General features: G+C 48.1%; 1 protein-coding gene across 4 annotated transcripts in view; it reads right to left on the reverse strand.

Moving 5' to 3' along the window:
- Window positions 1-428: 428 nt before the first annotated feature.
- Window positions 429-16,296, reverse strand: part of TFE3 (transcription factor binding to IGHM enhancer 3) — a 73,795-nt gene continuing 57,927 nt past the window's right edge. For all 4 annotated transcript variants that reach the window (XM_029610477.1, XM_029610485.1, XM_029610499.1 and 1 more), the window contains exons 7-10: window positions 3,668-3,724; window positions 3,391-3,466; window positions 2,516-2,663; window positions 429-2,371 (exon numbers count right to left, since the gene is read on the reverse strand). In XM_029610477.1, coding sequence (XP_029466337.1) covers window positions 1,982-2,371; window positions 2,516-2,663; window positions 3,391-3,466; window positions 3,668-3,724 — 671 coding nt within the window. In that variant the 3' untranslated portion in view covers window positions 429-1,981. The remainder of the gene's footprint in view (window positions 2,372-2,515; window positions 2,664-3,390; window positions 3,467-3,667; window positions 3,725-16,296) is intronic.

The following is a 16,296-nucleotide window of genomic DNA, read 5'->3' on the forward strand; positions in this document are numbered from 1 at the left end:
TATTCACCATGGAAGCACCTAACCAATGGGGGGGGGGGGGGGGAAAGCCAGAGAGAAGAAATCATGAAATACTGATCTGTGACCTTTCAGTCGCCAGTTTCAGAAGATAATCTGCCTAAGAACCAAAATTTCCTTCCAGAAGATACTGCAAGCGTCAGTCCATGGATGACTAGGACACTGGACGCATCCTCTTAGCAAGTCCTTTACGAGCAGGGGAAAGAGTGTCTCTCATGCACATGGATAGTATACTAATGGACATTTCCCATTTTGCCTCCATGGCATACATGCTTCATACCAATGGCCCAGCGTGTCTCTCTTTGTTTCTGTCTGTCTGTCTCCTTCTTGCTCTCCTCCAACCAATCCACAATAGAAAAATAATGAAACATACATTTCTGATTCTGATATTTTTTTTCTTTAAAGAAAAAAAAAAAGAAAATGACAACAAACATACAGAATTAAAAGACCAGCTCTCTGCTAAAAAAGTATCCGCTGTAGGGCACGCAATGTTCGTAAGCCAGGGAGAGGGAGGGAAGATAAAGTCCTTTGGCCGACAAGCCATGCAGAAGGTGCAGCTAAAGAAAAAGAACTCCTCCAGCTCTTGGGCAGGTAAGGGGATCCCTGAGCTGTCTGAGGAGTGGGGAGTGAACATGGTGGGGAAAATATTAGGAGTAAAAATGTTCAGTGAAGCACCAGAGACTTACCCAGGATATGATGCTGCACACTGTGATTAGGGGGGGGGGGGGGGGGGGGGAGCAGCAGGCATTAAATCCCAGAATCAGGACCAGCCCACCGGCTCAGTAGAAAGTACAGAACAGAAAACTTGGGTTTGGTTCCAAACCCTGGCTCCTGCTCCCTGGGCCAGCTGGTACTGAAGGTGCTGCAAAGCCATTTGCTGGCAACCCCTTGGTGGGTGGGGGAGGTTGTAAGGGAGTGTCCCAATCATCCCTCAATGGCGACATCTAGTGGCCAGATATATGGTCCACATTAGCTAGGTTCTGGAGGGGGCTATGATTTGTGGCCCCCTGGCCAAAGACCATCACCACAATGGCTAGGCTAGTTTCGGGGGGGGGGGGGGCGAGAGGAGGTTTATAAAATAGGTGAAAAATCCTCTGGTACTTATAAATGAAGACTCACAATGCCATAGTCCAAAGGAAGAGGAGGAAAAAGCTAGGCCAAACTTCCCAAAACAGGCCAACGAACCCCAGGGTCAAAACAGGATGGGGTGTCAGACCACTCTGCATCCCTCCACCCAACAGCTTTCCCATCTCCTCAAATTCTCCAAATACTAACCCCTCTTTTTATGTGCCTTCAAGAAACCTACAAGGCTCCACACAGCTAAGGAGGGAAAAAGAACCCAGGCCCTATAGCCCATGGCTAACTACCTGCACAACTAAATCAATAAACTGAGCACATGCTCACAGCATAGTAAATAAAGCAGCCACTAGCCCAGCGCTGCTGAACAGTCGCTAGTTTCAGAGAGAAAAGGGGGGGGAGAGGAGCTAAAGACCAGCTTCTACCAGGGATACAGCCTATGCTATGTACTGGGAAGGCAAAGAGAGGGTTTAATGCTAAGGTTACAGCAGCAATCTGGTCACAGGTCAATATGCATCTTCCTTCTACAAGAACCTTCACTGCACTCTTTCTAATGACCAATGGCAATCATAAAACCAACTCAGCAATCAGTTTTCCTGTTTAGCTGCCACGTTTTCAGTAAGCATTTCAGTTGCTGCTTTGACTGTAGGATTTTAGAGGGGGAGGGAGAGTAGACTAGCTAGCCCTCACTCGCTGACCAATGACTCCTACAGGAACTTCAGGTGGTCTGCGAGACTTGCAAGGATAGAGGAAGCTGTTGGATTACAGTGGCTGGGTGGACAGATAGCAATGCTTAAAAACACTCCATAGCGTTCAATGTCTGCATTTTAGGTGGAGTTAATAGTCATTATGCAGTCCTTCATTGCCCGCCCTGGCAAAGCAACCTTCATCACAAGTCCTCCTCCATGCTGAAGCTGCTGCGACGACTGCTACTCTTGGAGAGCCCGCCAGGTGACAGGGAGCACAGGAGGGGATCAGCAGTCCCAACAGGTGACAGTGTTTCGTCCATCAGGATGTCTGCAATGGCTGAATCACCAGTCAGCCCCAGCTGATAAGTCATTCCAGGGTCTAGAAGATCACCTAGAGCCTCGGCAAAGTTTAGCGGGTTCAGGTCCAGTTCAGAGGAGGAGTCATCGATCTCACTAGTGTGTGCCAGGCTTTGCAGAAAAGGCAGATCTCCCCTTTGTAAGTCCGGCCCTGCAGCATCTTGCTTGATCATATCGACAGCAGGTAGGGAGGGGACAGGGATGCCATGGATCTGTGCCTGCATCTCCAGCTCCTAAAGCCCAAAAGACACAGACACAGATTGTAGTTAGCATGTAGCAAATTCTCCATCTCTACCCATTACTTAAGCTCCAACATTAGCAGGTGCAACCTGTAGTTACAGCAAGTCCCTAACCACCCCCAGCCCCACCCCAGGTACCTGCACACGCAGCAGCAGACTGCGGTTGGCTTGCTCCAACTTTTTCTGCCTGGTCTCCATCTCCTTCGCCCTCTGCTGCTCCTTCTGCAGCTTCCGGATATAATCTACTGATGCTTTAAGGATCGTGCCCTTGTTCCATCTCATCTCCCTATAAGACAGCAGTTGAGCCATTAGCTGACTCCATGCAACACCAAGAAGTCCACCCTCCTCCTGGTTCCTAGACTTTTCTTCTCCTGGTGCCTTGGAGAGCAGCACCGAAAGTCTCCCCTTCCCCCACCGCCCTCCTCAGTTATGCAGAGCTACTGCTACTGCTGCTGTTCACAACTAGATGTTGCCCTAAGATCACAATCACCAGCTATGTTCTCTACAATGCCCCAGTGCATCAGCCAATACTGAAAACACTCCGTTTGATCTTCTCTTTGCCAAACACTGAAGCTTTTCAATCTTTCTAGAGTTGTAAAAAAAATCCTCAAGACTATACGGAGGAAACCATAGTTAACACTCCCAACATGCAGGGTTCAGTATTACTGCAGTGAGGGCAGTGCTTCTGGGACTCCACTCAAGTCAGGTGCTTTGAGGGCTACTTCAGCACATTCCTCCAACCCAAAGAGCCAGAAATGGGGCCAGGAACAGACCCCAGGTCCCCTGATTTCTGCAATTCTCCCAACCCAAGGAGGAGAGCAGGCCAGGAATGAAGCCCATGTCCCCTGATTTCTGCAACCACCAACCCTCCAGGCTGGGAACAAGTAACTCTTGTTTTAGATAAGGCTGGAACAGTACAACTAAAGAGGCAAACTCCAGTTAGAAGGCGGGGAGATCGCAGGCACATCCTGGGCTCCCTCAGGCCTTCCTTTCTTTCTCCTCATTACACTTACGGGTCACTAGACTTGGGAATGAGGGTGCCCAGCTCCTTAATGCGGTCATTGATGTTAAACCGCCGACGCCTCTCAACTGCAGGAGAGAAGAACAAGAATGAATGAAGCATCAGAAAATTAAGAGGAGGATAGTAAGGGAGCTAAAGCCCTCTCTTACTCTGGAGCTGCAATCCCTCTGCCCTCCCGCTACAGAGTACAGAACCATGCTTGGGGGTGGGGGGGGGAGGAGAGGTAAGGAGGAGGAAGATGGGATATGGCAAACTGAGGGGCAACTCACTCAGGTTGTGATTGTCTTTCTTCTGCCGCTCTTTAATCATGGCCTTTGCTTCGTGATCTGGAAGAGAGAGAGAGAGCAGGAATGAGTAGGTCACACATAGTTTTCTATACAACCTTCACATATAACTGAAGACTCCCCATTTTTGCCCAGGAAAAGTTTAAATAAGACAAAGCCGGCTCAAGTGGACTACAGCCTGGCCCCAGTTCTTCAGACTGATGGGCATGCAGTGAATAACCAGTTCTCTTTGTCTGTTCTATCCCCTCTTCCTTGCTTGAGAGTTAAGATCAGAGAGAAACAGAACCAGAGACACCCCTAAACATCACAGTGGCCCTGGACTACAGGGTAGATGGGATTCTGCATTGTAAAACGATGGGATCCTTAGGCCATAGGTTTGAGGACTAGTAAAACACAGAAATGTTTGCTTAGTGTAAACTGTGCTCTCTGTAGACAGCAAGATAAATTAGCCATGACACTAGTGATGTCATCTGATGAGGCCAAACAGATCCTTCTCTCTAGCTCAGTAGAGCTTTTATACCCTTCTGAACATGCTTGAGAGTTCCCAAGCACAGCCTCATGAGCCTCCTCAATTTGTTTATAGTTAAATGATAGCTGGGTAATCAACTCACCAGGGAAGCAGGCGGTATTAACCATGGCTAATTCATCCTGCTGTCCACAGAGAATACTGTTTATTTATGGTAAACAAATAAGCTTTTTTCCATCAACAAGCATGGTTAAACTAGCTATGACATGTGGGGAGTCCCAAGCTGAGGGTGCACTGGCAGAACATTTGCTGAAAAGGAACCCAGCTCCCCTTTACAAAGTGAACTACTTGGAGAAAAGATTATATAAAACTGCTTGTCCAAAATTACTGTGGGCCCTGGAAAGACTGTCTAGACAATAGAGGGACATGAAGGAGTACAAAGATGACAAAACCGCAGCTTTCAGGTGTCATTGATAGAAATCACTCTCTGATAGCAACTGAAGTAGCCATGGCTCTGACTTGATTATCCTTGATGAAGTCTAATATCTGATGTCCTGCCAGCACATTACAGTGCACTATACAGTCTGCTAGCCAGTTGAAAATGGTGTGATAAACAACAGCCACTCCCAGTCTATTAAAATCATAAGACACAAACAGCTGAGAAGATTAACAATGAGTCTGTGTTCCTCTTAAGTAGTAGGCCAATGCTCTCTTGCAATCCAATGTATGAAGGGCTTTTTCACCATTATGTGCATGAGGCCTTGGAAAGAAAATAGGCAAGAAAATGACTGGTTGATGGGAAAAGCCAAAACCACTTTAGGAAGAAACTTAGGATGGGTGTAGAGCACTACTCTTATGGAAAAAACCGAAGGTACGGTGAGTAGGAAACCAAGGCCTGAAGTTTGCTGACACATCAAACCAATGTAATGGCCACTAGGAACACCATTTCCCATGTGAGGAAATTCAAGGAAGATGATTCCAGAGGCTCAAACGGAGGCTTCATGAGCTGCGTTAGGATCACTTTGAGGTCCCAGGAAATGGAAGGTTTTGAAACCAGCTGTTTTCTATGTAGCAAACCCTTCATGAACTTGGACACCAAGGGATGGGCAGAGATGGGCTTGCTGTCCCCTCTGCACTTTGCAGGCAGCGATAGGACTGAGATAGACTCTTACCTGAGGTACCAAGGCCTAAAGATGACAAGTGCATTAAGTATCAAAGTAAGTCCTTGGGACCACAAGAGAACAGATTCAAGGAAGGTGCTTTACACCACCTAGAGAACCATTTCCACTTGAAACCATACGACCTCCTGGTGGACTGTTTCCTGGATGAAATAAGGATGTCTTCTATATCTCTAGAGAGAAAACTACTGAGTGCTCAACATCCATGCTGTCAGATGGAGGGCCTGTAGGTTCGGATGGAGCAGGAGACTATTCTATGTCAACATTGCCAGGTCTGTTCCTAGGTGGATCAGCGGATGAACAAATAACCTGATGAGATATGAAAATCAAGGTTGTCTGGGCCAGGCTGGTGCAATGAGGATGAGACAGGCTCGTCTTCGAGCACCTTCTGTACCATCCTTGCCACCAACAGAAGAAGGGGAAGGCATAGAGGAGTCCTACAGTCCAAGAGATTGAGAAGGTGTCCAGAGAGACAGAAATGTTCGATTTTCCTGTTTTCCTTCACGGTGATAGGTTGACTATGGGGGTTCCCAAGAAGGTCAAAGAAGTAATTTGCCATGGATTGGCTCAGCGACTACTCGTAAGCAAGGAAAATATGGCCGAGGAGGTCTGCAAGTGTATCTGCGGAAAACTTATGTCAAAGGCTCGATATGCCTAGAAACTTTGTCTAGGCATACTGAGCATGCCCAACATGCTCTATACCATGCATCCACACTGGGTCCCTCTCCAGTCTTGTAAATAGAATTATAATTAAAATAAAAGATAGGAGAAACCCAACTCTGCAGGGTGGCGGGCAGGTTTTGTGAGGACTAACGTCCTTGAACACCTGCCACAGGTAACAACTCTGCTTTCTCCAAGGACAAGCAGGATGGTAGTCCTCACATATGGGTGAATCCCTAGCTACAGGCTGCTCCCCAACACAAAAAAGGACCAACATTCACCAATCCAAGTGCCAATGGGCACAACACCAGTGCTGTTGGTAACAGAGGGGGAGACAGCCTGAACCCAAACAACAGGCCCTAGGTTGGGAAAGTTGGGTTCCACACCTCGAAGAGATTTCGATTGACAGACTGGCCAAACTTACTGTCGCGTCGGCCATTCCTATCCAGACAGTAATGAGATGTGAATGTGTGGAGAGAACTCCATGTCACAGCCTTGCAGATCTCCTCCAAGGTAACTGCTCACAAGTGGGCCATGGCTCTGACAAAATAAGGCTTGACATGACCCCCCAAGTCCTGCCTGGGCATAACAGAAGGAGATGCAATCTGCTAGCCAACTGGACAGTGTCGATTTGGCAACAGCAATGCCCAACATATTCTTATCAAAAGAAATAAAAAGTTGGATGGGCTGTCTATGAGCTCCTGTCCACTCCAGAAAGAAGACTAAGGCTTGCTTGCAGTTCTGACTGTGCAGGGCTCATTCGCTTTGGTGTGAATGGGGTCTGGGAAAGATGGAAGTCCATCACCACCTTAGGCAGGTACTTCAAGATCAGGTACTTCAGATCACAAGTGCACAGCCGTTCAAATGTTGCTTTCATCAGCTGAGCTAATGTCACGTTGAGGTCTCAAGACACTGCGGAAGGTCTTAGGGGAGGCTTCAATTGAAGCAGACCCTGCATGAAACATACAACTATAGGCTGTACAGAGACGGGTGTACCATCTATACCTTGGTGGTATGCGCAATTGCACTAAGATGAACTCTAAAAGAGATGGTTTTTAAGCCAGTTTCCGATAGGTGTAGAATGTTATCAAGCAGTGAGAAGTATGCCTGAACAGAAAACCAACATGGAGAAGGAAATCCCCAGAAGCCTCTGCTTTTCTTTGGCCTGCCTGGGCTGAATGGACTCTGAGTGACTTTCTGAGCATGATGTGCACAATGTCCCTGGATATCTACAAAAGCAGGCAAGCTGGCACCAGACAAGTGATGTCTATTCATAGAGTCACAAAGAAGAAACCACAGGGGAGCTTCAGGCATATTCTCAGGAGTTTGTAATCAACACAGCTACAGACGTGTTGATTATCTTGACCAGTAAAGACTTTAACAGAATAAAGAACTATCTCCAAAGCAATGGGAAATGGGCTACACTTTCCTAGTAAACCAATCAAGAATAGTTAGGGATGATTTAATCATGCATTTGACATCACAACTTATGTAAATGATTCTTTGAGCAGTCACGCAAGTCTAGAAGCTTCCACAATATTGCATGTTATCTATAAAAGAAGGATCACTTCCTGCATATGACGAGATGGTGGTCAGTTTGTAAGACTAAGGGCACCCAGTAGCCAGCATCTCCCGAGAATACTTTTATTGACTAATAAACATACATTATACTTTTTACTGAGTCTAAGTGTTCTTGTGTCCCTGGCCATAAGCATAGAGTGAGCTTTACAGCAGTTTTTGTGAGGGGCAGGAGAACGGATCTAGAGCCTGATGCTCACACCACAAGGGAAAACCTCCTCCATTTCAGTCCATATGTCAGGGCTTCCCAAACTTGTCCTGGGGATTCCACAGCCTGTGGATATCTTGAAAACCCAGCTGGCTGTGAGGTCCCCTATGGCAGGTTTGGGAAGCCCTGCCATAGGAATTTTTAGTGGAAAGCTTTCTAGAAGCCACTAGGACCCAAGACACATCCTCTGAAAGATCAAGCGGCTGCAGAATTAACCTCTCAATACACAGGCAGTGAGCAACAGGGCCTGGAAGTTGGGATGCCGGAGCGTGCCTCGATCTTACGTGACGAGATCTGGGGAAGTCCCCAGCAGGATCAGTCTCTGGAAGGACAACTCCTGTAGTAGTGGAAACCAGATCTGTCTCGGCCAGTGAGGGGCTATGAGAATCATAGTTCCCCTGTCTTCAAGAAGCTTCAAGAGAATCTTCGTCACTAAGGGAACAGGAGAATACGCATACAGAAGGCCTTAGCCCCAATGATGGGCCAGGCGTCCAAGGCTGGTTTCCTAATCTGTACAGGGAGCAAATCCGAGGCACCTACCTGTTGCAGGGGGATGCGAACGGATCAACATCCTGGCTCCCCCAGAGGCGGAATATCAGATTCTCTACCCCCTGATCCAGGGACCACTTGTGGGGTCTGAAGGCTCAACTCAGCCTGTCCACTACCACATTCTCTGTTCCGGCCAGGTACTTGGCCCTGAGCACCATCCTGTGGGACAGGGCCCATGACCAGATCTGGACTGCTTCCTGACACAAGAAGTACAATCCCGTGCCTCCCTGCTTGTTGACATACCACATGGCTACCTGGTTGTCAGTTTGGATCAAGACAACTTTGTTGGACAGCCGATCTCTGAAAACCCATAGCGTGTACATGATCACCTGAAGCTCCAGGAAATTGATTTGACAAGAGTGTTCCTGAACAAACCAGAGACCTTGGGTGCTGAGCCAATCAACATGAGCTCCCCATCCCATGGTGGATGCATCCGTGGTTGGTACAATTTGAGTAGATAGACTTTGAAAAGAGATCCCCTGTTCCAGATTTTAAAGTACCTGCCACCAGGACAAAGAGTCCTGGAGAGACAGGATGACACGGATGCAATTCTGGAGACTCTGAGTGGCTTGGCACCATTGTGACCTCAAGGTCCACTGGACTCTGTGCCAAGTGTGCCAAGGGAGTGACATGGACGGTTGCTGCCATATGGCGCCACAGTCTCAACATGTGCCATGCTGACACCTGCTGGCTCTGTTGAATCTGTGCTGCGATGGTCGTCAAGGTGACAGCCCTCTGGCGAGGCAGGAAGGCCTTGGCTTGAGCCATGTCTAGCAGGGCTCCTATGAAGTCCAAATGAGGTGACATGCTGCGATGGGACTTTGGGTAGTTGAGAATGAACCCTAGTGACTCCAGCACTTGGACATGGTGACCCCTGCTTAAGACATGCTCTTGACCAACCAATTGCCCAGATACAGGAAAACATGCACTCCCAGCCTGTGGCCAGGCATTTTGAGAAGACCCATGGGGCTGACGTGAGCCAGAACGGTAACACCCGGTAGTAGATGTGCTGTTTCCTCACCACGAATCGAAGATACTTCCTGTGTATGCATCCTTTAGGTCAAGGAAGCATAGCTAGTCCCCTTTTTGTAAAAGGGGGATCAAGGTGCCAGGGAAACCATCTTGAACTTTTCTTTTTGTAGAAACTTGTTCAAGGCCCTTAGGTCTAGGATGGGACGAAGTCCTCTGGTTCTCTTCGGAATCAGGAAGTACCTGGAATAGAATCCCCATCCTCTTTGCCCTGGTCGTACAGGCTCGATCATTCTGGCCATTAAGAGGGAGGAAAGCTCCACTAGTAGTACATCCTGATGTGCTACTGACCCCCAAAATGGGCACAAAGGGTAATTTGGCAGGACACCCAATAGATTCAATTGGTACCCCTGGCGGACGATGGACAAAATCCACTGGTTTGAGGTTATACTGGGCCACTGGTTCACACAGAACCGCAGCCTGTCCCTGACCAGAGGGTCCATTGTCCTGGGTATGGGCAAATGGCCTACACTCCCTATAACCCAGTCAAACAAGTAGTTCCGAATTGGAGAGGAGGAGATTTAGATACCAGATTGTTACAATTAGAACAAAAATTTATATTTGAGTTTAAGGCTCTAGAACCTCATGGTTTAAATCTGGATATAGACTACTCTGTATTTTTGTGATTTTATTCTGCATATTTCAGCATATATTGCCTTTCCTCTATTTATTGGATTTTATAATAATTGATATTTTCTTATGCATTTTTACAGTTTATATACCACATTTTGTTATTCCTTTTAGCTTAACATATTTTTCCAGTGGTTTTTGTTGTTTCATTGTATTGGATATCCGTCTTTTAGAATTGGCATGTCCTTTTTATTTATTAGTTTATGATCTCAGAAAAATAGTTTTCAAAAAAAAAGTTTTTGGAGCACTATATTTTTATTGATTCATTTTTTTTCCATACATATTCAGTTTATTTACATGTCCATTGTCTATTTAAATTTTTGGTTTACAATATTTTGAACACAGCATTAGTATTGATAGTTGCATCGATCAGTCTTAAGATGGCTCAAGTGTCCGATGTGATTTGGGATCAGTTATTTATTTTTGATCTGGCATTAGTAGCTGTTTGGCACACTTGTATTATTTTAACTACGTTCCTTTTCCATATATGATGACAGCTCTACTGTGTGTGATATATAATAAAAGACATTTGTGGTTTAGAGGTCTTATATTTTTGATTGAATAAAGACAGAGGTGCCGTGGTGCACACTCGGTTTTTTTTTTAGCAATGGCAATATGTTTTTTTTGCATCACTTTTAATGTTCATTCTACTCATTAACATTGACGTGTATATGGATTCGGGATTAGTTACCTGTCAGTTGTGAGCGCGCAGCGGCAGTAGTTCAGAACATACGGGTAATTTTGTTACCACGCCCCTCTTCTTTGAATGACGGCAGGTTTTGGCGCACATTTAGCCTTTTAAAAGAGACGCCTGCATTTTAAAGTTCTTGCTTTTACGAGTGAATAAGGGACAGAGGTGCTGCCGCCCATGTTTGATTTTACAAGCACATCGAATTGTGAGTTTTATCTTAAGAGTCTGTTTTTAGTTCCTCAGCGAGATAACCACGAGAAGAAATAGATTTAATTTATATGTAGGTTTTAACATTGTTAGGAACTATTGGTGTGACATACATGCAATTTTAGAGTGCTCTATATTTTTTGGGTTTTTAAAAAAAAAAATTTTTTTTAATTTTTTTAATCTTTTATTTCCATACAAGCTTCCCGGTGTCCTTTCAATAGCGGCACAAGTAGCGGGTTTAGCTGCCACGTTTAAGGAGTAATATCCAACTATGCCGTGACATGTATGTGAAATTGATGACAATCGTATTTATTTATTTCTAATTGTATGATGTTAGCTCCAGCTTGTTGTTTAGAGTTCTTACATTTTTTTGAATAAAAATAGAGGTGCCACTGCACACACCCGATTTTTTTAGAGCAATGGCCATATATTTTAATGTTTATTTTGCTCAGTAATGGTGATCTGTAATTTGAGATCAGCTATCTGTCATTTGTGAGCGCGTAACAGCAGTAGTTCAGAATATATTGACATTTTTGTTAATCATTCCTCTCTTTCTTGAATGACGGCAGTTTTTGGCACATTCGTTTAGCTTTTTAAACAAGACACCAGCACATTGAAAGCCCTTGCATTTATGATCGAATGAGAGACAGAGGTGCCGCTGCCCATACATGATTTCCCAAGCCTGTTTAATAGTGAGTATTAATTTTATTGTATGAGGAAGTTATGAATTTCTTAGCGTCACACCAAGTAGTCAAAGTTGTTAATTATATGTGAGTTCTAATAATTTTATGGACTATTCGTTGTGACACACACTGAAAGGAAAATTAGTTTCTTACCTGATAATTTTCGTTCCTGTAGTACCAAGGATCAGTCCAGACACCTGGGTTGTGACTCCGCACCAGCAGATGGAGACAGAGCAAAACTTGTCGGGCATCCCTACATATAGTAAGGTGCCACCCACAGCCCGTCAGTCTTACGAAATGTCAAAGCAAAATTGAAAAAACTCCAACTAACTAACTATACCGCCCGAAAACCCCGGGCCGATTCAAAGAACCCCCAGCTGGATCAGAACTCCCAGAACCAGAGGCCCAACAACATACAAGTAAACGTACCGTAGAGCCCAACCAAGCGGACTCTCCTCATCATAACACAACTACAGACTACGTGGGCGGGCTCCTGGACTGATCCTTGGTACTACAGGAACGAAAATTATCAGGTAAGAAACTAATTTTCCTTTCCCTGTACGTACCAGGATCAGTCCAGACACCTGGGATGTACCAGAGCTGAATTACTGAGGGTGGGAGCCAGAGAGTCCCGCTCGCAGTACTCTCTCTCCGAATCCCCCCGAATCCAGGCCCCGAACATCCAACCGGTAGTGTCTAGTGAACGTATACAATGACTTCCAAGTCGCCGCTCTGCAAATTTCTTGCGGCGACACCTGGGAAGATTCCGCCCATGAGGCGGCTTGTGCTCGCGTCGAGTGAGCCCGAAGACCCACAGGAACAGTCTTCCCTTTCAGTATATACGCTGAAGCAATGGCTTCCTTGAGCCAGCGTGCAATCGTGGTACGGGAAGCTGCCCCCCTGCGTTTAGGGCCCGACCACAAAACAAAAAGATGGTCCGACAGCCGAAAAGGCTTCGTTACTTCCAGATAACGGAGCAGAACTCTGCGGAAATCAAGTTTCCTCAACATTTTAGTGTCAGGATCAGAACGCTCCCCCTCCAGAAAAGCGGGCAGCTCAACCGACTGGTTCAAATGAAAAGCTGACACCACTTTCGGAAGGAAGGAGGGAACCGTCCTTAAGGAGACCCCAGCATCAGAGAAGCGTAAGAATGGCTCTCGACAAGATAACGCCTGCAATTCTGAAACTCGTCTCGCCGACACAATAGCCACGAGAAACACCGCCTTAATGGTGAGGTCCTTTAGCGTCGATCGCTTGATGGGCTCAAAAGGCGACGCACACAGCGCAGAAAGAACGCAATTGAGATTCCAAGAAGGACAAGGATGACGTAATGGGGGCCGCAAATGCTTAGCCCCCCAAAGAAAACGCGCCACATCCGGATGATGCGCTAGAGACATACCGTGCACCTTACCTCTGAGACAACCAAGCGCCGTTACCTGGACCTTAAGAGTACTGCAAGATAGACCTTTTGCAAGTCCTGTCTGGAGAAAAGCGAGGACATCCGGCACAGATGGCAGCACAGGATTCACCTCACGAGTTCTACACCAATCCTCAAACACCGCCCAAACCCGAACGTAGGCGAAGGACGTAGAACGTTTCCTAGAACTCAACAAGGTGGCTACCACCGCATCCGAATACCCCTTATTCTTCAAGCGTTTCCTCTCAAAAGCCAGGCCGCGAGACAGAAGTGATCCGTGTCCTCCAAACAGACGGGTCCTTGACGTAGAAGAGCTGCCGCCCCTCGAAATCTGAGAGGGGGCTCCCTTGCCAACTGCAGGAGATCCGCGAACCAAGGGCGCCGCGGCCACTCGGGTGCCACCATGATCATCTCCGCTGGATGCATCTCTATTCGTCGAAAGACCTTGCCTATCAGTGGCCAAGGAGGGACACATACAGCAGAACGTCTGTGGGCCAGGGGAGTACCAGAGCATCTACCCCTTCGGCTCCCCTTTCTCTCCTTCGACTGAAGAACCTCGGGGCCCTGGCGTTCTGAGCGGTGGCCATCAGATCCATGTGTGGCGTTCCCCACCTCTTGCAAAGCAGGTGATAAGCTATCTCCGGCAGCTCCCATTCCCCCGGGTCCAAGCGATGTCGGCTGAGGAAATCCGCTTGGACATTGTCTACTCCGGCGATATGGGACGCCGCGATGTTGGTTAGATTTCTTTCCGCCCAGAGCATCAGTTGCCGCGTCTGCTCCGCGACAGCCCGGCTCCTCGTTCCTCCCTGGCGATTGATGTACGCCACTGTGGTCGCATTGTCCGACAACACTCTGACTGCTTTCCCGCGAATCAATGGGAGAAAGGACTGCAGCGCCATCCAAACCGCTCTGGTCTCCAAGCAATTGATGGACCACTGTGACTGAGCTTTGAACCACTGTCCTTGCACCGAGCGGCCCATGCACACAGCCCCCCAGCCGGATAAGCTGGCATCCGTCGTGACTACCATCCAGGCTGGCATGAGAAGGGACACTCCGCATGTCAGATTGTCTGAGTTGAGCCACCACTGTAGACTGGATCTCGCCTGATCCGTGAGTGGGAGCGGAAGGTGAAATTCCTCCAACACCAGACGCCATCGGGAGAGCAATGCGGATTGCAATGGCCGTAGATGAGCAAAAGCCCAGGGCACTAACGCCAGCGTGGACGCCATCGACCCCAATACCATCAGATGATCGCAGACCTGAGGGCACCGCAGGGACAATAACCGGCGCACCTGACCCTGAAGCTTGCACACCCGCTCCTGGGACAGAAACACTCTGCCCTGCTTCGTGTCGAACAGCGCTCCCAGGTAATGTAGTGTTTGGGTGGGAACCAGGCGACTCTTGGAGAGATTGACCACCCATCCGAGTGAGCGCAAGAGTTGCAGGACCCTGTCGACAGCCTGTCGACATTGGCCTTCTGTTTTGGCCCGGATGAGCCAATCGTCCAAATAGGGATGTACCAGGAATCCCTCCTTTCGAAGCGCGGCTGCCACCACCACCATTACCTTTGTAAACGTCAGCGGAGCGGTGGCGAGGCCGAAGGGAAGAGCCTTGAACTGATAATGCCTGCCCAGGATACAGAAGCGCAGAAACCGCTGATGGCCCGGCTGAATGCCGATATGAAGGTAAGCCTCCATGAGGTCTAACGACGCCAGGAATTCACCCGGTCGCACTGACGCGATCACCGACCGAATAGTCTCCATCTTGAAGCGTGGAACGCGAAGACATCTGTTGACCCCTTTCAGGTCTAGGATGGGTCTGAAAGTATTTATTTATTTATTTATTTATTTAAAATTTTTATATACCGACATTCATCCAGGATATCATATCGGTTCACATTGTAACGCAAAAACAAACGCACGGCATGGCGCTTTACATTGAACAGTAAAAAACATGATAACAAGGCATTAACGAGAGGGGGGAACAATAATATGGGAAGTTTTGCAATAAAATTATATACAAGAATTGCAATTATATACATATGTACAAAAGAAAGAAAACTATGAGGTACCCTCCTTCTTTGGCACGATGAAGTAGATGGAGTACCGCCCTCGACGGTGTTGCCCCGGTGGAACAGGCACTATCGCGCCCAGGTCTTCTAGCCGACACAGGGTATCCTGGACTGCCGCTTGTTTGCTGCGACCCTTGCAAGGTGAGACCAATAACTTGTCCGCCGGGATTCGTGCAAAATCTAAAGCGTAGCCTTGTCTTATCACGCTGAGGACCCACTGGTCCGTGGTTATTCTGGTCCATTCCCCGTAAAAACGCCCCAACCTGGCACCTACGTTTGGGACGGCCGGTGGAGCCGGCTGAAGGGAATGGACCGTCCGTATTTCATTGTGAGGCTTTTGGACCCGACCCAGACGAGGGCCCGTCTCGCCTCCCAAACTTTCTCCCACGAAAGGACTGAGCCCACGACGGGGACCTCGAGGAGCCAGAGCCACCCCGGTAGGAGGGCCCCGACGATCTCTGCGGTCACGACTTTCTTGGCCCCCGAAAACGGGCCCTACTGGAGAAAGACGTCCTGTTTCTGTGCCTGTCCTCCGGCAGCTTGAAAGCCCTGTTCTCTCCGAGCGACTGCATCAAGTCGTCCAGCTCCTTACCGAACAGTAACTTACCTTTCAACGGAAGAGATCCCAGATGAGCCTTCGAGGACCCATCCGCTGCCCAATTTCTGAGCCATAGTAACCGGCGTGCTGAAACCGCGGAGACCATGGCCCTGGCCGACGTGTGCAGGAGGTCATGCATGGCATCCGCGCTGTACGCGATCACCGCCTCCAGGTGGTCCGCCTGTGCCACCTCTACTCCCGAGAGACCTGCATTGGCCTGAAGTACCTGAGCCCAGTGCAAACCTGCCCGCAACGCAAAGTTACTGCAGATAGCCGCGCGGACCCCCAGGGCCGAAGCCTCGAACACTTTCTTAAGCTGAACCTCCAGCTTCCGATCCTGGATATCCTTAAGGGCCGTGGCCCCTGTGACCGGAATCGTGGACCGTTTAGTAACTCTGGGAAAACGCAGGATCTCCAGCGCGTCATCCGGCAATGGATACAGCTTGTCCATAGCTTTACTTACCTTCAGGCCCAATTCTGGGGTATCCCATTCCCGGAACAGAATATCGGTCACCGAGAAGTGGAACGGGAAGGCCACCGCCTGTCCAGTAAGGCCCAGCAGCACCGGATCCATCTTGGCATCTGTTCGAGACCCCACCGGGGGGGCATCCACTCCTACTTCCTGCAGGATGGCCGGGATCAGTGGCGC

The sequence above is a fragment of the Rhinatrema bivittatum genome, chromosome 1, assembly GCF_901001135.1.
Source record: "Rhinatrema bivittatum chromosome 1, aRhiBiv1.1, whole genome shotgun sequence".
Taxonomy (NCBI): Eukaryota; Metazoa; Chordata; class Amphibia; order Gymnophiona; family Rhinatrematidae; genus Rhinatrema; species Rhinatrema bivittatum.